At 44.9% G+C, this 22262-nt stretch overlaps 2 protein-coding genes across 2 annotated transcripts in view; one reads left to right on the top strand and one right to left on the bottom strand.

Annotated features, from left to right (window-relative positions):
- Positions 1 to 22262, bottom strand: part of LOC143785884 (uncharacterized) — a 57331-nt gene that overhangs the window by 9662 nt on the left and 25407 nt on the right. The gene's annotated exons all lie outside the window — the stretch shown is intronic.
- LOC143785892 (uncharacterized) lies at positions 17416 to 18486 on the top strand. The gene is made up of 3 exons (XM_077275031.1): positions 17416 to 17433; positions 17527 to 17674; positions 17754 to 18486. The coding sequence occupies exon 3, from the start codon at positions 17776 to 17778 to the stop codon at positions 18397 to 18399; it is 624 nt and encodes a 207-aa protein (XP_077131146.1). The 5' UTR covers positions 17416 to 17433; positions 17527 to 17674; positions 17754 to 17775; the 3' UTR covers positions 18400 to 18486.

Raw genomic sequence — 22262 nt, 5'->3', positions numbered from 1 at the left:
AACCCCTGATGCACCTAAACAGTGGAAACCCCAATTCGAAATCCAACCCTAACACACCCCTAACCCTAATCCCAACCCGATCCATAATCCTAATCACAACGCTAATGATAATCACAACCCTAACCCAAAACAACCATAACCCTAATCAGAACCCTAAATCCAACACACCCCTAATCCTAATCTCAACCCTAACCTCAAACCTAACCCTAATCCCAATACACCCCTAACCCTACTCCCAAACGTAACCCTAATGCCAACCTTAATCCAAACCCTAATCCCAACTCTAACCTTAACTTTAGCCGCAACCCTAGTCCTAACTTTAGCCCCAACCCTAGCCTTAACTTTAGCCAACCCTAAACCTAACTTTAGCCCCAACCCTAAATTTAGCCCCAACACTAACCCTAAATTTAGCCCCAACCCTAACCCTAAATTTAGCCCCAACCCGAACCCTAAATTTAGCCCCAACCCTAACCCTAGCCCTAACTTTAGCCCCAACCCTAAATCTAGCCCCAACCCTAACCCTAAATTTAGCCCCAACCCTAACCCTAACTTTAGCCCAACCCTAAATTTAGCCCCAACTCCTCTACCTGCCGGCCGGCAGATCATGGCGGGCGCACTGCGCATACGCCCGCCATTTTCTTACCGGAGGAAGAAGCCGGCGGCGAGGAGGGGACACAGGGACACCGGTAAGTATAACAGGGTCCCCGAATCCCCCTATTTCTCAGTCCTCTGGAATTACACATCGCTTTTTTTTTTTGCGGTTTCCGTTAAACAGTTAATTACCGGCGATCGCAAAACAGGGGTTGGTAAAAACCGACCCCGATCATGTTTTTTGGGGTCTCGGCTACCCCCGGCAGCTGAGACCCCAAAGATCTTCCGGGCGTCGGCCGGCGCGCGCACTGCGCCTGCCATTTTTTGGCCGGAACAAGGAGCACCGGGGGAGACAGGTGAGTATCGGGGGACGATCGGGGACCCCATTTCTCTGTCCTCTGATGTGCGATCACATCGGAGGACAGAGAAATTAAAAGGGAAATCGCGTTTTGGGTTTTTTTTGCGACCGCCGGTAAACGGTTAATTACCGGCGATCGCAACCCGGGGGTCGGTAAAAAAACCCCAAATCATGTTCTCTGGGGTCTCGGCTACCTTCGGTAACCGAGACCTGTTATGACCCCAGTGGACAGGGTCTCAGAGGAACGTGTAAGTCTGCGAGATTCAAAAATCCAGCTCATAGGGCTGTGGTAACTGGGTTGACCAAATAGCTACTCCTAACGCCAACACTAGAAGTAGCCGGGGATCATGCCTACGGTGATCGCTATATGACTCGCGCCAGCCGGAGAATCTAACTACCCCTAGGAGAAGAAAACAAAGACCTCTCTTGCCTCCAGAGAAAGGGACCCCAAAGCAAGATACAAGCCCCCCACAAATAATAACGGTGAGGTAAGAGGAAATGACAAACACAGAAATGAACCAGGTTCAGCAAAGAGAGGCCAGCTTACTAATAGCAGAATATAGCAAGATAACTTATCTGGTCAACAAAAACCCTATAAAAATCCACGCTGGAGATTCAAGAACCCCCGAACCGTCTAACGGTCCGGGGGGAGAACACCAGCCCCCTAGAGCTTCCAGCAAAGGTCAGGATACAGATTGGAACAAGCTGGACAAAAATACCAAACTAAACAAAAGCAAAAAGCAAGGAAGCAGACTTAGCTTGAAATACAGGAACCAGGATCATAGGACAAGAGCACAACAGATTAGCTCTGATTTCCACGATGCCAGGCATAGAACTGAAGGTCCAGGGAGCTTATATAGCAACGCCCCTGAACTAACGGCCCAGGTGAGGATATAGGAAAAAACAGAAGCTCCAGAGTCAAATCACTAATGACCACTAGAGGGAGCAAAAAGCAAAATCACAATAGTACCCCCCCCTTAGTGAGGGGTCACCGAACCCTCACCACGACCACCAGGGCGATCAGGACGAGCGGCGTGAAAGGCACGAACTAAATCGGCCGCATGAACATCAGAGGCGACCACCCAGGAATTATCTTCCTGACCATAGCCCTTCCACTTGACCAGGTACTGAAGCCTCCGCCTGGAGAGACGAGAATCCAAGATCTTCTCCACCACGTACTCCAACTCGCCCTCAACCAACACCGGAGCAGGAGGCTCAGCAGAAGGAACCACAGGCACAGCGTACCGCCGCAACAAGGACCTATGAAACACGTTGTGGATAGCAAACGACACAGGAAGATCCAGGCGAAAGGATACAGGATTAAGGATTTCCAATATCTTGTAAGGACCAATAAAACGAGGTTTAAATTTGGGAGAGGAAACCTTCATAGGAACAAAGCGGGAAGAAAGCCACACCAAATCCCCAACACGTAGTCGGGGACCCACACCGCGGCGGCGGTTGGCAAAGCGCTGAGCCCTCTCCTGTGACAACTTCAAGTTGTCCACCACAAGATTCCAGATCCGCTGCAACCTATCCACCACAGAATCCACCCCAGGGCAGTCAGAAGGTTCCACATGACCCGAAGAAAAACGAGGGTGGAAACCAGAGTTGCAGAAAAACGGCAAAACCAAGGTGGCGGAACTAGCCCGATTATTAAGGGCAAACTCAGCCAACGGCAAGAAGGTCACCCAATCGTCCTGATCAGCAGAGACAAAACACCTCAAATAAGCCTCCAAAGTCTGATTAGTTCGCTCCGTCTGTCCATTAGTCTGAGGATGGAAAGCAGACGAAAACGACAAGTCAATGCCCATCCTACTACAAAAGGATCGCCAGAATCTGGAAACGAACTGGGATCCTCTGTCTGACACAATATTCTCAGGGATGCCGTGCAAACGAACCACGTTCTGGAAAAACACAGGAACCAGATCGGAAGAGGAAGGCAGCTTAGGCAAAGGAACCAAATGGACCATCTTGGAGAAGCGATCACATATCACCCAGATAACAGACATGCCTTGAGACACCGGAAGATCAGAAATGAAATCCATGGAGATATGTGTCCAAGGTCTCTTAGGGACAGGCAAGGGCAAGAGCAACCTGCTGGCACGAGAACAGCAAGGCTTAGCTCGAGCACAAGTCCCACAGGACTGTACAAATGACCGCACATCCCTAGACAAGGAAGGCCACCAAAAGGATCTGGCCACCAGATCTCTGGTGCCAAAAATTCCTGGGTGACCTGCCAACACCGAGGAATGAACCTCGGAAATGACTCTGCTGGTCCACTTATCAGGCACAAACAGTCTGTCAGGTGGACAAGAATCAGGCCTATCAGCCTGAAATCTCTGCAACACACGTCGCAGATCTGGAGAAATAGCTGACAAGATAATACCATCCTTAAGAATACCAACAGGTTCAGCGACTCCAGGAGCATCAGGCACAAAGCTCCTGGAAAGAGCATCGGCCTTCACATTTTTTTAACCTGGTAAATACGAGACAACAAAGTCAAAACGGGAGAAAAACAATGACCAGCGGGCCTGTCTAGGATTCAGGCGTTTAGCAGACTCGAGATACATCAGATTTTTGTGATCAGTCAAGACCACCACACGATGCTTAGCACCCTCGAGCCAATGACGCCACTCCTCAAATGCCCATTTCATGGCCAACAACTCCCGATTGCCCACATCATAATTTCGCTCCGCAGGCGAAAACTTCCTAGAGAAAAAGGCGCAAGGTCTCATAACAGAGCAACCAGGGCCTCTCTGCGACAAAACGGCCCCTGCTCCAATCTCTGAAGCATCCACCTCAACCTGAAAGGGAAGCGAGACATCAGGCTGGCACAAAACAGGCGCCGAAGTAAACCGACGTTTCAACTCCTGGAAAGCCTCCACGGCAGCAGGAGCCCAATTAACCACATCGGAGCCCTTCTTGGTCATATCCGTCAAAGGTTTCACAATGCTAGAAAAGTTAGCGATAAAACGACGGTAGAAGTTAGCGAAACCCAAGAACTTCTGAAGACTCTTAACTGACGAGGGCTGAGTCCAATCAAGAATAGCTCGGACCTTGACTGGGTCCATCTCCACAGCAGAAGGGGAAAAAATGAACCCCAAAAAGGGAACCTTCTGTACACCAAAAAGACACTTTGAGCCCTTGACAAACAAAGAATTTTCACGCAAAATTTTAAAGACCATCCTGACCTGCTCCACATGCGAGTCCCAATTATCAGAAAAAACCAGAATATCATCCAGATAAACGATCAAAAATTTATCCAGATAGTTCCGGAAAATGTCATGCATAAAGGACTGAAAAACTGAAGGGGCATTAGAGAGCCCAAAAGGCATCACCAAGTACTCAAAATGACCTTCGGGCGTATTGAATGCGGTTTTCCATTCATCCCCTTGCTTAATGCGCACAAGGTTGTACGCACCACGAAGGTCTATCTTGGTAAACCACTTGGCACCTTTAATCCGGGCAAACAAGTCAGACAACAGCGGCAAAGGATACTGAAATTTGACAGTGATCTTATTTAAAAGCCGATAGTCAATACAAGGCCTCAAAGATCCGTCCTTTTTAGCCACAAAAAAGAATCCCGCACCAAGAGGGGAAGAAGACGGACGGATGTGTCCTTTCTCCAGACTCCTTGATATATGAACGCATAGCGGTATGTTCAGGTATCGACAGATTAAACAGTCTTCCCTTAGGAAATTTACTGCCTGGAATCAAATCTATTGCACAGTCACATTCCCTATGAGGAGGCAATGCACTGGACCTGGACTCTCTAAAGACATCCTGATAATCAGACAAATACTCCGGAACTTCCGAAGGCGTAGAAGAAGCAATAGACACAGGCAGGGAATCCTCATGAATACCACGACAGCCCCAACTAGACACTGACATAGCCTTCCAGTCAAGGACTGGATTATGGGTCTGTAATCATGGCAGCCCCAAAACAACCAAATCATGCATTTTATGTAGAACGAGAAAACGTATCACCTCGCGGTGTTCAGGAGTCATGCACATGGTAACCTGTGTCCAATACTGCGGTTTATTTTCTGCTAATGGCGTAGCATCAATACCCCTAAGAGGGATAGGATTTTCTAATGGTTCAAGAATAAAACCGGTTCAAGAATAAAACCACAGCGCTTAGCAAATGAGAGATCCATAAGACTCAGGGCAGCACCTGAATCTACAAACGCCATGACAGGATAAGATGACAGTGAACAAATCAAAGTTACAGACAGAATAAACTTAGGATGCAAATTACCAACGGTGACAGGACTAACAACCTTAGATATACGTTTAGAGCATGCTGAGATAACATGTGTAGAATCACCACAGTAGTAGCACAAGCCATTCCGGCGTCTATGAATTTTCCTCTCATTTCTAGTCAGGATTCTATCACATTGCATCAAATCAGGTGTCCGTTCAGACAACACCATGAGGGAATTTGCGGTTTTTCTATCACATTGCATCACATCAGGTGTCTGTTCAGACAACAACATGAGGGAATTTGCGGTTTTGCGCTCCCGCAACCGCCGGTCAATTTGAATAGCCAGGGACATGGTATCATTCAGACCTGTGGGAATGGGAAAACCCACCATAACATTCTTAATGGCCTCAGAAAGGCCATTTCTAAAATTAGCGGCCAGTGCACACTCGTTCCAATGTGTCAGCACGGACCATTTCCGAAATTTTTGGCAATACACCTCAGCCTCGTCCTAGCCCTGAGACATAGCCAGCAAGGCTTTCTCTGCCTGAATCTCAAGATTGGGTTCCTCATAAAGTAAACCGAGCGCCAGAAAAAACGCATCAATATCAGCCAATGCCGGATCTCCTGGCGCCAACGAAAAAGCCCAATCTTGAGGGTCACCCCGTAAGAATGAAATAACAATTTTTACTTGTTGAGCAGAGTCTCCAGACGAACAAGGTTTCAGGGACAAAAACAATTTACAATTATTCCTGAAATTCCTAAACTTAAATCGGTCTCCTGAAAACAGTTCAGGAATCGGAATCTTGGGTTCAGACCTAGGATTTCTGGTAACATAATCTTGTATACCCTGCACACGAGCGGCAAGCTGGTCCACACTTGTAATCAAGGTCTGGACATTCATGTCTGCAGCAAGCTTAAGCCACTCTGAGGTAAAGGGGAAAAGAAAAAAAAAAATGAGAGAGGGAAAAAAAAAACTCAAAATTTTCTTTCTTATAATCCCACTTCTGCAATGCATTAAACATTTAATACTGGCCTGGCATACTGTTATGACCCCAGTGGACAGGGTCTCAGAGGAACGTGTAAGTCTGCGAGATTCAAAAATCCAGCTCATAGGGCTGTGGTAACTGGGTTGACCAAATAGCTACTCCTAACGCCAACACTAGAAGTAGCCGGGGATCATGCCTACGGTGATCGCTATATGACTCGCGCCAGCCGGAGAATCTAACTACCCCTAGGAGAAGAAAACAAAGACCTCTCTTGCCTCCAGAGAAAGGGACCCCAAAGCAAGATACAAGCCCCCCACAAATAATAACGGTGAGGTAAGAGGAAATGACAAACACAGAAATGAACCAGGTTCAGCAAAGAGAGGCCAGCTTACTAATAGCAGAATATAGCAAGATAACTTATCTGGTCAACAAAAACCCTATAAAAATCCACGCTGGAGATTCAAGAACCCCCGAACCGTCTAACGGTCCGGGGGGAGAACACCAGCCCCCTAGAGCTTCCAGCAAAGGTCAGGATACAGATTGGAACAAGCTGGACAAAAATACCAAACTAAACAAAAGCAAAAAGCAAGGAAGCAGACTTAGCTTGAAATACAGGAACCAGGATCATAGGACAAGAGCACAACAGATTAGCTCTGATTTCCACGATGCCAGGCATAGAACTGAAGGTCCAGGGAGCTTATATAGCAACGCCCCTGAACTAACAGCCCAGGTGAGGATATAGGAAAAAACAGAAGCTCCAGAGTCAAATCACTAATGACCACTAGAGGGAGCAAAAAGCAAAATCACAACAGAGACCCCAGAGAAAATCCGACTCTGGGGGGGCGCTATTCACTTTTTCCACAGCGCCGTTAATTAACGGTGCTGTGGTTTAAGTACCCTTAACTGCTGCCATTAAAAGGCGTATCGGCAGTCGTTAAGAGGTTAAGCAATGTTTTGTCTTGAGATGTTGTATTTTTGGGAGACTGCTATTTTTTGTGAGAATGAATAAGGGATCTCAGCCATAATTCTCCTTCTGCATCTACTGTCTCAGCGCAGCAGGTGCAATAACTTCACTATTCCGCTCCAGCTGTGCTGAGCAGTGACGAGCTTCAGAGTACTCGCTGTCGAGTCTGGAGCACTGGGGAGAGCCGAGTATTTTTATTTTTAATGTGGGGACCATTATACTGTATGGAGAGATATGTGGGGCCATTATAGTGCATGGAGGACTATATGGAAGTATTACACTGTATGGAGGACAATTTGGGGCCAATTATAATGTATGTAGGTGTCAAGCTATGACAGATGTAAGGGAGAGGGGCCTAAAACAGTCCCTGGAACTGGGTCCCTAACTATCCCTGTCTCATGAGTACTCTTGATGTTAGGCAGAGGCCTGGGTCTCCAACCTTACTATGATCTTGTCCAGCAAGGGCCAGCTGGAGTAGATTGCCTTGACACTACAATGGAACGGGAAACAGTGGCTATCCTGGAGGAACTTGAAAGGGAGAATACCACCCCTGCCCAAGGGACCTTTCAGCGTCCGTTCTGACCAGGTCTACCACGTTCTCCTCCTTTTCTTTATGTCCACAAATCGAGATTTGTGTTGGCAGATTTTCAAAATATCCCGAGTTAAAGGAGGAGGGACAATTTAACTAGGCAACATCGACAGGTGCTGAAGGAATTAAAATTGATGAAGGATGTGTTTATTAAGCCAGCGGACAAGGGTGGGGAATGTGGTCATCTGGCTGACGGATCTGTATAAAAAGGAGGCTTTCCGCTAACTCAGGGATAGGGCAGCAGACATTTCATTATCTAAAAATCCTGTTGGTGATTTCTCAGCAATCCTTAGTGGGATAATGGAAAAAGCTTTTTAACAGGGCATCATCCCCAAGAAAATCTATGAGGGCCTTGTTGTCAAAGATCTGGTGATCCCTACTTTTTACTTGCTGCCCAAGATCCACAAGGATCCCCTAGTTCCGCCAGGGCATCCTGTTGTTTCTGGCATTGGAGGGCTATGTGATCCAACATGTAAATTCATTCAATATTACCTTCATCCATTGATGGAGACGCTGCCCTCCTACAGTATGTCAGGGACACTAGACATCCTGGGGAAATTAAGTGGCTTAACTATGGAACCAGACAAGCTCCTGGTAACAAATGATGTGGAGTCGCTCTATACGAATATTGGACATTCCAATGGCTTAAGGTCGGTTAAATTTTTTTCTTGAAACCAGCAATCTAGACCCTGATCTGTGCTCTCTTGTCCTGGAACTGCTGGAATTTGTGCTGACAATTTTTTCATCTTTAAGGACAGGTTCTTTCTCGAGCAACGTAGCACTGCGATGGGCGTGGTGTGTGCTCCATCGTACTCAAACCTCTTTCTCAGATTCTGGGAGAGGGAGGTTCTTGGTGATGGTGCTCGCGCCTCTTCCCATACGCAGTGCTGGTATCGATACATAGATGTATGGGCTTCGTGATTTCATCTATCAGCTAAATCAGAATGACTAATATCAATTTAACGTATAAAATCGCAGTAAAGAAATTGATTTTTTGGACATCAGAGTTATGATTGATGATATGGTGCAGACTGACATATTCCTAAAGAAAACGTCGGTCAATTCATTATTACATGTGTCTAGTGCACGTCTCCTCTACAATACGAGCTGTCTCAAATGGGCAGTTCCTACGGATGAGGATTTGCTCAGTGGATGGGCAATTTGAGGCCTAGGCTCGTGACCTCTCCAGCAGATTCCGGGATCGAGGTTACAGCAATAGGAGCATTAAACAGGGTTACCAATGGGCCAGGAAAGCACCGAGAGATCAACTTCTCTGTTCAACAAAGACAAGCACTAAAAAGGATCTGCCTTTGCGTTTTATTTCCACATTTAAGGATCAATGGGAATCCATTTGTAGGATTCTACAGAAAGATTAGCCAGTGTTAAAAACAGAACCCACTCTTAAATGAGTGATTCCGGTCCATCCGCTTCTAACCGCGAGGTGAGGTAGAAATTTGTGTGATATTTTGGTTAGAAGCCACAATGTGGCCAACCCCCAAGTACTTTCGGAGCAGGTAAGCAAAAATGGAGTTGTTATCCTTGTTGCTCTCATTCAGCTTGCTGGAATATTGTCCAAGCTATATCATTTACAACAGCTAATGGTAGTAGGGATTGCCGGATAACTAGCTATATAACATGTAGTACCACCCACATGGTGTACTATGCCATCTGCACCGGTAACCTAATTTATGTGGAGCTTAAATTACTTGAATTTAAGGCTACTTTCAGACATAGCGCATTTTTGAGCGCTATTTTGCGGGCGCTTTTCAAAAATGCGCAATGTCATTTTCGTCTGCCGGCAAAGTGAATGAGAAATTCACTTTGCCGTTCAGACACACCGCAAAAAAACGCGGCGCTTTTGTCTGCAAACACGCCGGCGTAAAAAGAATTGACATGTCAATTCTTTACGCAGCGGCGTGTCTGCGTGTCCCCATAGGGCCCCATCTTACCGTCCACACACAGCGCCTTTGTCCTGGGTGTCGGCGTCTTTGTACGGAGGGGTTGACACCCAGGACCGGACGTGACGTCGGACAGGAAGAGGGAAGCCCCCGCCCCCCAGTGAAGCAGCATGGAGTCATTCAACAGAATGACCATAAACGTGGGGCTGCTGATCGAGACGGTATGTGTGTGTGTGTGTGTGTGTGTGTGTGTGCATGTGTGTGTGTGTATGTGTGTGTGTCCCCATGCGACGCTAGTGCCTCCATTGTGCTAAGTCGCCGTATGGGACTACTACTCCCATCCGGTATTAGGATGGGAGAGTTGTCCCGGTGTCCGGCGACTTAGCACAATTGTAAAGTTACACAAAACACCTACACACAATACACATACATGACACACAGTACAGTACATACAACACATAACATAGAGTATATACTCACCAACAGCACACTTGTAGGCGAAGCCCTCGATCCTCCAGGAAAAAATCCAAAAATAATAAACCAAATTCATACTCCCTGTCCGCAGAATCCATAACACAAGTGTCCCACGCCGATCCCCTGCTCTCCGGCGATACACTGCCAGGAGCGAAGCTCCTAGCAGTGTATCGCGTACTGTTCCGGAGTTCAATGGCTCCGGCGTCTCGGTTAACAGCAGTACAGCTGCGTGTGAACTTTCCCACGCAGCACTGCCGTTAAGCGAGAGTGCCGGGGTCAATGACCGCCGGTAAACTCGCTCGCGCATGCGCAGTGTGTTGCTGCAGCCGTGGAGAGCAGACATATCTCTGGATGTGTCTGTTCTCCATGGAAAATCTTGACTTAAATACGTGGCAATTAAATACGTGACACGTGGCACTTATACGTGATACGTGTCACTTAAATACGTGGCACTGAAATACGTGATACGTGGCACTTTGATACGTGGCATGTGTCACTTAAATATGTGGCACTGAAATATGTGGCACGTGGCACTTTGATACGTGGCACGTGGCCCTGAAATACGTGGCATGTGGCACTTAAATATGTGGCACGTGGCACTTTGATACGTGGCACTTTGATACGTGGCACTGAAATATGTGGCACGTGGCACTTTGATACGTGGCACTTTGATACGTGGCACTGAAATACGTGATACGTGGCACTTTGATACGTGGCACGTGTCACTTAAATACGTGGCACGTGGCACTGAAATATGTGGCACTTTGATACGTGGCACGTGGCCCTGAAATACGTGGCACTTAAATATGTGGCACGTGGCACTTTGATACGTGGCACTTTGATACGTGGCACTTAAATACGTGGCACTGAAATACGTGATACGTGGCACTTTGATACGTGGCACGTGTCACTTAAATACGTGGCACTGAAATATGTGGCACGTGGCACTTTGATACGTGGCAAGTGGCCCTGAAATACGTGGCACTGAAATATGTGGCACTTTGATACGTGGCACTTTGATACGTGGCACTGAAATATGTGGCACGTGGCACTTTGATACGTGGCACTTAAATACGTGATATGTGGCACTTTGATACGTGGCACTTAAATACGTGGCACGTGGCACTTTGATACGTGGCACTTTGATACGTGGCACTTTGATACGTGGCACTGAAATATGTGGCATGTGGCACTTAAATACGTGGCACGTGGCACTTAAATACGTGGCACGGAAATACGTGATACGTGGCACTTAAATACGTGGCACTTAAATACGTGGCACTTAAATACGTGGCACGTGGCACCGAAATACGTGGCACTTAAATACGTGGCACGTGGCACTTAAATACGCAACTTGCTGCGTTCTCTGCGCCCTGCGTTGAATCCCTATTTATTTCCAATTTAGTTTTAAACCTAGCAAAATATTTATTAAAAAAACCGCTCTTCACCGGATTTTCTGTCCCCTGTGCGTGTGTGTCCCCTGTGCGTGTGTGTCCCGTATGCGTGTGAAGGTAATAACAAGCAGTTGCGGTTGTCATTCCTCAGCAGCCTGTGTTACTTTTTCTGCCTCTATCAAGTTTGTCAAATTTTGTGTGTATAACTAATAGTAGTTAATGTTTTACCTTTTTTAGGTTCAAAACTTCCCATGTTAGTCCGGTTCACTATGTAATTTCGCCGGAATTTTCTGGAGAGTTTCAAATATGTACATTTTTGGAAAGGCTATGGTATAAGCAATAAGAAAAACAATGTTTCCATTTGCCCCGAGTCCTAAGTGGCCGCCATCTTGGATTTTACAAAATGGCTGATTTACATCGATTTTCGTTAATATCTCAGCTTGTAAGTAACGTAAAACTTAAATTTTGACAGCTAAACATACATTTTGAGTACTAAGAAATGCAGTGGTATCCAAATAAATACTCTATATACGACTACAAATTGTATCGGTTTATATTTGAACAAATTTTCGAACTCGAAAAGCAGAGAGTTAATGTTTTTAACTTTTGAACAACCAGAGTGTCTTTACATATCGCCACCATCACTGTCATCATCAGTTTCATATTTGGTCTGAGTGTCCTCGTCATTCATACACTCGCTGTCACACTGACAAAGATCGGTACAGGATAAGTTATTTTTTCGGCACGAACACCTTGAAGAAGAACAGTCATGTTTGCATTGACAACTAATCATCTCGATTATTGCTTTTGGAGCTGGAAGAACATCTGTCATGGTTGGTTTCAACTGTCCATCCAACCCTTTGTGATAGCCATTCTTCTCGGGATCCAGCTGAGAATCCTGCAAAGCAATGTTAGCTTGTCCCCACACTCTGGCTTGGATATGGACTCTGAGGACATGTTGTTTTAGAGCTCCGAGTGTAGGAGGTAACCTGTCACTTTCTGCCATATGCTTGCAAAATAGATGCCATCGCAGTTCGGGAATATTCTTAATAAAAATGCCTTTTGGAGAGTAAGCAAAACATACGAAGGTAGCAAGAGTTGACAACATAGTTTCGCTCACTTCTTTTTCAGTCGAAAGCATCTGCAGAGAACTGATTACATCTGGTGTTGCGTTCATGTAAGCTTGCAGCCAGATTGCTTTGCCAATTCGAGAGAACCTTCCAGTTGTGTCAGCACCAGTGAATGCATGGAAGGCTGTCAAAGCCTTTGCTCTGTCTGCCCCTATGACTCGCCTTATTGGCTCTATCTCGATCATCCCAGAGACCATTGAAATCGATGTATTCTTCAGCATGAGGTCATAGTTAGCTATGACCAACACCAGTACATCGGTATCAGGGGAGAAGAAAACCATCCTTGCATCCGGTGGGTTTCGTTGTGTTGCCAAGACAGCTTGGTAGATCAACAGTGTGTCTGCTTCTTCGTGATTGTTGTCGTCGAAAACTAAGTTTTTGTTGCTCCTGGTACACCCTGAAGAACAAGTGATGACCAGTTTTTGTGATGAACTGTTGAACTCTAGAGTCTTTGCAGCAAGATAGTTGGTCAGGTCAGCCTTTGTCTTGTCATGTGAAAGGAACCTGTTCATTGGAATATGATTAATGTTTGTTTCATCTCTGACCTGGTACTGAATTGGTGCCTTTCCTTTTCTTCTTTTATCCCTGGTAGCATCCTTGAGAGAATTTTCCCTATACGTATCAAACACAAGGATTATTTCATCGTAATTTTCTGTGAGAGACATAAGCCTGTCATTGAAGCAGTAACTGAGATCTTTGACTGTCACTAGTGTTGCTGGTTTCTTGGCCATCTTTTGCAGAAGAACCATTCCATCTACCAGGGCTATCTTGCGACTTGGAGCATCTGATCTTGTGTCCATCCTATCTTCTGGCTGCAGATCTTTCTGTGGAGTTTCTACTATAACCAACTTGTTAAGGAGACTGATCAGTTTTGATTTGTCATGGCATGGTAACATTGTACCATCTGGAGCAAAAAAGGCTCTTGGGGTCAGAGTGAATTCGTAGTTCCCAATGGCCACTTTCTGGTTTATGTCTCTGTTGGACCTTGCCAAAACCATCATTCTTCCATACAAGTCCTTGGTCTCCTTAAGATCAACAGTCTTGTCTCGGAGTTTTACTGTGGTTTTCTTGTTTGCCGACATGAACATCCTGTTGTTCTCCTTCTTTACTGGTGCCCATAGGCTAACATCCCCATTGATTCGCGCCAACACATAGTCTTCATACAGCTTTTGACCTGTCTCATCTGCATTCAGGATCATTTTTACGTACTCATCAGGGATGTAGGCATGGGTGATTACATTGTGCAACTTGTCACCTACAACAGCAAATGGGTTGCCATGTTTCAAAATTGCTTCCTTAATCTTGTCAATAACATGATGACACTTCTTGACTGCACTTGGCCCAAGATCGTGATGCTCTCTGGTTTTGTCACGTTCTAAATCAAACTGTCTGGTATATTCTTTGACAACTCGGGAGAGTTCAGGTGTGGCCATGAAGAATCTCTGACGAGCATTGGCATTGTTCGAGATGCCGACTATGCCAGCATGGATTTTCATCAGCTTGTTCAGATGCTCGCATGCATGGTCCGCCCCAATGGATACAAATGGGATAGCACTTTTCGTGACTGAAATGTTACCCGCTTTCATTTCTTCCCATGTTTGAGGGTGATTTATTTTAAGGTCATGCATGTCCGTGATATACCTTGGCCACAATCGCTTGTATTTCATCCGGTCAAATGCAAAGAAGAGCTTGCTGAGCTGCTCTCCGGCTTGAAGATGAAGCTCAAGGTCTGCATTCCTGGTTGCAGCAACAAATAAAAGGATTGTTTCCACTCGCTGTAGGTAGTTCATCATTGACTTGAACATTGCATTTTTGGATCTCTGTTTCACCCATGTTTGAAAGACTGTGATTATGTCAGCAGTGGTCAAGGCCTCTAGTAGGGAAGTGCTTGCTTGTTTCACTGACTTACTTTTTGTGTTCTTGTTTTCCTCAGAACAGGCAGCTTCAATTCCCTCTGTTGCCATCAAACACACCTGTTTTAGTTCTGGATTATCAATGAAGAACTCGTCCAGCAACAGTTCATACAGAGCAACATATGTATATGTGTGAGCACGAAGAGCACGCTTGTAATGGGTACATTTCAGTATTTGCCTTGTTGTTGCAGACCCATACACATCACCTTCTATCCATGCATCATCAATACCCGAGTTCTCCGTAGAGGTACCCAGAGCGCGCAGGGCAGCCATTACAACATGTAGCTCTCCCAGTCGTGGAACAACGGTGCGTTTCAGATCAGGTCTTGCATCTAGAAGTTGGACAACCTTCTCATACAGAGCCATATTAAATGAAATAACAGTGTGATGATCTTCACCAACAGTCAACTTCCTCAGTTCACTTGCCTGCATGATCACAGTCAGCAAGGTTGACCACTCGTGTGCTAGCTCTGGTAGCAGTGGTAAGGCTCCAACGTTGGTAAATCGCTTGCTTTCGGACAACAGTGAGTTGTATCCTGACCATCCAGGAATTTTGCTCGATGCTTTCTCTAGTTGCTGCATTCTGGATACAGCAGTAGCAACAATCCATCCAAATTGTGAAAGTTGGGAAGAACCTGATATTTCCTTGTTTGTGACAAAGTGTTCTGATCTTTGGGTATGTTGTACTTTTGGCTTGTCACAGTGCAACATATGTACATGGTATGGAGTGACAGATAAAGTGTGGGCATCTGTTATCTTCAAGGGTGGTGCAACTGGTTCTCCAACAGCATCTACTTGCTGATATACAGCAGTAATAGTTCCATGTGTGGTTCCTTTCCCATCAGGGGTATCCTCTGCAAAGTCTGTGTTATCAACTGCAAAGAACACAAAGGTACCCTTCTTCAAGAATGGTGGCACGTAAAGACCTTTTAACTCTCGGGTGTTTTCTACAACAGCATTAGCCAAAGCAGTTTCCATTCGTAGGGTACGGCCATAGGGAACACAAAACCCATGTGAACTAAGAAGATTCATTAATTTCTTATCGCGAGTGGTGTGATGAACAGTCAGAGCTAGCCCCAGGACCTGTGGGTTTTCTCGTGCGTTGGGTTGTCTGAATACTGATGATTCGGTTTTTGGCTTGTAGTTGACCTGGCGTTTTGATTTGAATTCATACATGATGTTCTGACTCATAGTGAGTGCTGCTCGGTCAACAATTTTGGTCCTTCTTTGAGTTTCAAGGCTGTTAATCGGCCCTGTTATGATCCAACGGATAGCGGAATATAATTCTGCTGGAACGTCGTGTATGTCACTAGTGACCGTTATGGTGTTTTTATCATTGACTTCCGTTGTAAAATTAGCAATGCTTTTCCTAATTAACTGTGCTGCTTTGTAGATTGTCTGCATGTTGTCTGCATCATCACTACGACATTCCATTGCAGAATTAACCATGATTTCCTCACAGGCTTCTGGTGAATAAAGAACTGCTGATTCCCTTCTGTTTTTTGAAAGACAGGATTTCAGATGTGGCAAGGCATTCATTATAATTTCTTTGAGCCACTTTCTAGTGAATGTAGGTTTGTGATTTTCCACGCCTTCTATACCAAGCATATTCAAATAAGTGGTTTCGATATCTTGTATAGATAGATATGATTGGTTCTGTGTTTGAATATCCACTAGGTTTAGCAACTCTAGCAGACTTGCACGTTGTAATAAGGGTTCTTTGTGGTCTGTTCTGTTGGTACTACGTTCTCGTTGTCCATGAAAAACATGCTTTGTCCAACAGCTTTTGTGGTACCGGACGTCAATAGAATGTGCATCCCCTGGTGCAATGCATGTGTTCAGTCTTGTTTTCAGTGTTAAATTATCTGATGTTTCAATAGCTTGTTTCAACGATTTCCCTGCGTTGACTGTCCTCACATTATAAAGCTTCTCATTCTCATCGTTCTGACAAAAGAAACATTTTTCCTTATCCAGTGGCCATGTATGTGACCTCGTGAATGGTGATGAAGAGTCAGATGTTAATGAACCTGATTCGTCCATTTCAGCACGTCCTCTTTTTAATCCTCGTTTCTTGGTAATGTGGCTACCAGTAGCTAATGCATGTGCATAACGGTCCCGGGCTCGTTGTATTTGGTCGTTGTTAATTGCATTTGTGTAACAACTTCGATGGTAGACTGCCTGATGTGTAGCGATTGTGTCTTTCCTGTTGCTAATCCGTCGATGGATATCAACATAGTTGCCATCTTGTAAACTTGCCCTCTCTGCTACTATGTCCAAAACGCGCTGGTAAGACTGTATCCGAGGATTTTGCACCAACTTCTCATTGCCATTGGAAGACTGACAGAGCATACATAGCTTCCAGTTGATAGGTGCCTCACCTTCACAAGTGACTTCAGTAGCTTGTGGTTTGTCTGTCATGTTCAACTCCTGTAATAAAAGAAAAAAAAAACATGTGATTCCTGTCATTATGTATTATTATGTCAATACTAATTAATTATAAAAAACTGCTGTAGTAAATATCTAAAACACATCTGCAACTAGTAATATTGCATTTCTTAGCCCTAAAATGTATGTTTAGCTGTCAAATTTTATTTTTATGTTATTTATAAGCTGAGATATTAACGAAAATTGGTTTTACGTCAGCCATTTTGTAAAATCCAATATGGCGGTCACGTGGGACTCGGGGCAAATGGAAACATTGTTTTTCGTATTGCTTATACTATAACCTTTCCAAAAATGTATAGTTTTCAGACTCTCCAAAAAATTCCGGCGAAGGCCTAAATCAATACATAGTGAACCGGGCTATGTCTTTGGGATAAGGGGTGCCGGGAGTTTTCCAACAAATATACAAAAACTGCTTCCTGGCACAAGGTCTGTGTCACCCTCTATCCCCTGTACGAGTCATACCCAAAGGAGCGGCAAAAAGAAATTGGTAAATATTTTCCATTTTGGAGGAGTATTTTTGAATTTCTTGTCTGTATGTAGTTGAATAGTATATTAATAGGTTCAATTTTTCACTTTTTAGTTTCAGCCTTGAGAACCCGCTGGAGGTCGGTGAGGGACAGATTTACACGGTCACGGTCAGAAGCACCAAGTGGCTCTGCGGCACCTGCTTCTCAAGGGCGTTTTGAACAGGAACTCCAATTTTTAAACGGCAGTCTACATTACCGACCGTAAGTATCAGTAACGTCTTTAATTTTGAATAGAAAATAAAATGTATTAAAACTATTGTTTTGATGTTTCTCTTTACAGAACCATAGGCAATGTCCAGCCGATGACCGAAATCCCGGCCACAGCAACAACTCCAGTGTATGAACATGCTTCACAGCCTGCTACCAGCTCTCTTCCAAATGAGCCAAGGCCTGACCCTTCTACCCAAAATGATGATCTGCCCCTCTCCGAGACTAGTTCATTGGCATCGCCGCCGCCACCAACACCACCTCCACCTCCAGCCTCAACACAGAGGAAGAGGAAAAGAGGCTCTTCAAAGGAGGATGAGGAGACGGCTGCCTTGGCAAGGGCAATTTCTCTAATTGATCGCCAACCTGAAGAGGATCAATTCTCAGCATATGGAACCACTCTAGCTTCCAGAATGCGTACTCTGTCCCCCGAGGTCCAGGACTCCTGCATGACGTATATTTCAATGGCGGTGACATGTTTTAAGAAGTATCCGCATATAAATCCAACCTTTGAAGAAATGGTTTGTTCACTAAACCACATCTGGCATCCACCGACGCCGACTCCTCTTGCACCTGCAGCAGCATTCAATAGACCTCTGCCATCTGCTCCAAGTGCTGCTGCAGGTGCACCAACATCCAGAGTAGTAGCCCAGTCTGAAGAACACCATCCAGACTGGAGCTACTACTCATATTCACAAAGCCTATATGAGGACCAGTAGGCATAATGTTGCTTTTCATGTTTAAAACGCCATGATGTCCAAGTCCACTCCTCAGTTTCCGCCAAGAGGGCATGTTTCCAGCTCTGATTAGTGTTGCACAAGTGCCGAATGACTCACTGTCAGTGGTGACGAGGAAAGGGCCTTGCGCAATACTAATGAAAGCTGGAAGCATGCCCTCCTGGCGGCAATTAATGAGTGGACTTGGACATCCACAGGTTTATAATCCCATTTTGGGGATGTTATCCAGACTGGAGCTACTACTCATATTCACAAAGCCTATATGAGGACCAGTAGGCATAATGTTGCTTTTCATGTTTAAAACGCCATGATGTCCAAGTCCACTCCTCAGTTTCCGCCAAGAGGGCATGTTTCCAGCTCTGATTAGTGTTGCGCAAGTGCCGAATGACTCACCGTCAGTGGTGACGAGGAAAGGGCCTTGCGCAATACTAATGAAAGCTGGAAGCATGCCCTCCTGGCAGCAATGAGTGGACTTGGACATCCACAGGTTTATAATCCTATTTTGGGGATGTTATCCAGACTGGAGCTACTACTCATATTCACAAAGCCTATATGAGGACCAGTAGGCATAATGTTGCTTTTCATGTTTAAAACGCCATGATGTCCAAGTCCACTCCTCAGTTTCCGCCAAGAGGGCATGTTTCCAGCTCTGATTAGTGTTGCGCAAGTGCCGAATGACTCACCGTCAGTGGTGACGAGGAAAGGGCCTTGCGCAATACTAATGAAAGCTGGAAGCATGCCCTCCTGGCGGCAATTAATGAGTGGACTTGGACATCCACAGGTTTATAATCCCATTTTGGGGATGTTATCCAGACTGGAGCTACTACTCATATTCACAAAGCCTATATGAGGACCAGTAGGCATAATGTTGCTTTTCATGTTTAAAACGCCATGATGTCCAAGTCCACTCCTCAGTTTCCGCCAAGAGGGCATGTTTCCAGCTCTGATTAGTGTTGCGCAAGTGCCGAATGACTCACCGTCAGTGGTGACGAGGAAAGGGCCTTGCGCAATACTAATGAAAGCTGGAAGCATGCCCTCCTGGCGGCAATTAATGAGTGGACTTGGACATCCACAGGTTTATAATCCCATTTTGGGGATGTTATCCAGACTGGAGCTACTACTCATATTCACAAAGCCTATATGAGGACCAGTAGGCATAATGTTGCTTTTCATGTTTAAAACGCCATGATGTCCAAGTCCACTCCTCAGTTTCCGCCAAGAGGGCATGTTTCCAGCTCTGATTAGTGTTGCGCAAGTGCCGAATGACTCACCGTCAGTGGTGACGAGGAAAGGGCCTTGCGCAATACTAATGAAAGCTGGAAGCATGCCCTCCTGGCGGCAATTAATGAGTGGACTTGGACATCCACAGGTTTATAATCCCATTTTGGGGATGTTTACAGTGTTTACGTGTGGAATTTTGTTAATAACAAAAAAAAACAACAAATCATTCTATTCTCAATTTTATTAGAAAAGTTTTTCAATTTTGACAGTTACTACAAATAAATATTTGAACTTTTAACTATGATGTAGTCTGCTTCTTTGATTTGTCGACCATGGCAAAAAATACACATTACATAACACCCACTTGCCATGAATAGAGGACACCCCCTAGAAATCAGATATACTACGAGGGGAACTGCTGAATAGAAGGCACTCTATATCTATGGTAGAAGAACTCACAGGAGTGTCAGGAATAACGTACAGCAAACAATGTGGAGTACCGGAAAACTCCAGTGTTAACTCCAGTGTGTATTGTATTCTGAGTCATAAAGACAGGAAATGACCTCAATGACTCTTTTTTTTCCCCTTTTTTTTTTTTTCAAACAAACTTTAATTTCAGTACACAATGCTGAAAAAAACGCAGCTGCAAAAAACGCAGCAAAAAACGCAGTGTGTGAAAGCAGCTGCGTTTTTTGCCTGCGTAAAAAAACGCAGGTATAGCAGCAGCAAAATACGCGCGCGTAAAAATACGCAGCAAATATGCTGTGTGTGAAAGTAGCCTAAGATTAGGACACGGGAGCATGAGGGACACCTGTCATGTCGGACGCTGTTCAGACCAGGTCGTTCGACAGACAGCGGTAATTCCGCTTTTGACCACTATGTGCTCATTGGCGTCAGCTAGATTTTATCTAGCTGTTCTGGGGTTAATTTACCTCATGCTCGGATTGGAAGCTGGGCCATGCCCATTGCCTTTAAATAGTTCTCTTGAACTTTGGGCGTCGCCGATTATAGCTTCTGTCTTGTGCGTTGTTATCTCGGTCTGGAGTGGTGAGCTGGTAGTTGGAGATTCGTTGCTGGTGGTGTATCTTCCTTTGTCTTATTTACTCCTTCCTATATTTTGACAAGAACAAATGGAGTAAAACAGTCCCAAGCACCATAGTAATAAAGGACAAGATTTTATTTAAACAATAACCATAAAATCAAACAAACATATATAGATATATGTATGTCTGCTGTATGCAGCATACATTTAAACAGGAATATGAAAAATGAAGGACATAGCAGTACAACAGGTACGGCGATATGGCAGGAAAACCATCCCTATGGTGTGCATAATAATAGGTAGTCAAATGCCAGGCTTAGAGGGACGGCAATTAGTAGCTCCAGGAGCAGTGACCCAACATATTGAGCCGTTCCTCCATCAATAGCCCTACAGCAAAATGTAAACCAAAATAAATGCACACTTACCCATGTAGATAAGGGGTACCCTGCCTCACGCCACCTGGAGACCCTGGACGCGCGTTTCGCGTTGAGCTTTTTCAACAGGGAACGTTATGTTATGCGTCTTTGGTGTTTATATATAGATTATACCGGAAATGGGGTCGGAGGAGATCGCGCATGCGTGGTCGTAACTCACATGCTAAACTCCTCCCCCTGCACGGCCGTCAAAAGCAAAGCGCCCATGGGCGGAATGCCGCCTGATGACGTCAAGGTAATATGGGCGCGCCGCCTCTATGATAGCCGCTAGAGGGGGGTGAGTATCAAGCGCAAACAACCGCGCATGCGCACCTCCGGTCGCCATTTTACCGGAGACCAGGAGCGCGATCATTGAAAATGCTACAATACAGGTGCATTCTAGTGACTAAAAAACAGAAATTACCAAATAGTACCTAAAAGTACAAAGTGCCACCATATGTAATAATACAATTATAGAATAAAGTGCAATTAGTGCAATATCAGTGCAATATGACAAAAGATTCCATAAAAAGACATATGAATCAAGACAATATACAAATAAAGGTTTTAAGCGTGCCAACAATATAATATATGTGAATAAATTAAGTAGAGTATCTCGATTGTTCATGATAAATACACCGTCTTCAGGTGTGGGGTGAGCAGCCAAATGAATAAAAAAACTCCGTTTGTAGCCTGCAACCTCTGGACACCGTAAGTTAATGAAGAAAGGGAGAAGAATACTAGAAAACACAAAAAGACAACATAAATACAAATATAAAAAAAAACTGATTAAAATTGAGTGGAAATGAGGAGACACATTAACAGGGAGAGGAGCACCATTCTAAAATGAATTTAAATAAATTTACTTAACATGGAATGCTGCACAGAAGAACAAACAGGGCGGAAAAATATGGAATCCATACTATATTTGTTAACAAATTGAGTTATAAAAATGGGCTAAAACTAAGTTGTTCATTCAATCCTTTTCCATACCGGGTCTTGTCCGAAAATCCCACTCAGACGTTCCAAAATGATCTGGAGCGGCTGATAGAGGCAGCTTATGAATCAGGTCTCATCCCCAGAAAAATTAGGGATGGCCTTCTTCCCAGTTCTCCCAGGGTCGCCACATTTTATATCCTGCCCAAGATACACAAAGATGCTGTTAACCC

This window comes from Ranitomeya variabilis, chromosome 7 (genome assembly GCF_051348905.1).
Source record: "Ranitomeya variabilis isolate aRanVar5 chromosome 7, aRanVar5.hap1, whole genome shotgun sequence".
Classification (NCBI taxonomy): Eukaryota; Metazoa; Chordata; class Amphibia; order Anura; family Dendrobatidae; genus Ranitomeya; species Ranitomeya variabilis.
Note: the sequence above shows the minus strand (reverse complement) of the source record. Positions and strands in the feature narration are given on the sequence as shown.

What these genes read in the sequence shown, in the direction of transcription:
- LOC143785892 (XM_077275031.1), top strand. Translation starts at nt 17,776, where the DNA reads ATGACCGAAATCCCGGCCACAGCAACAACTCCAGTGTATGAACATGCT.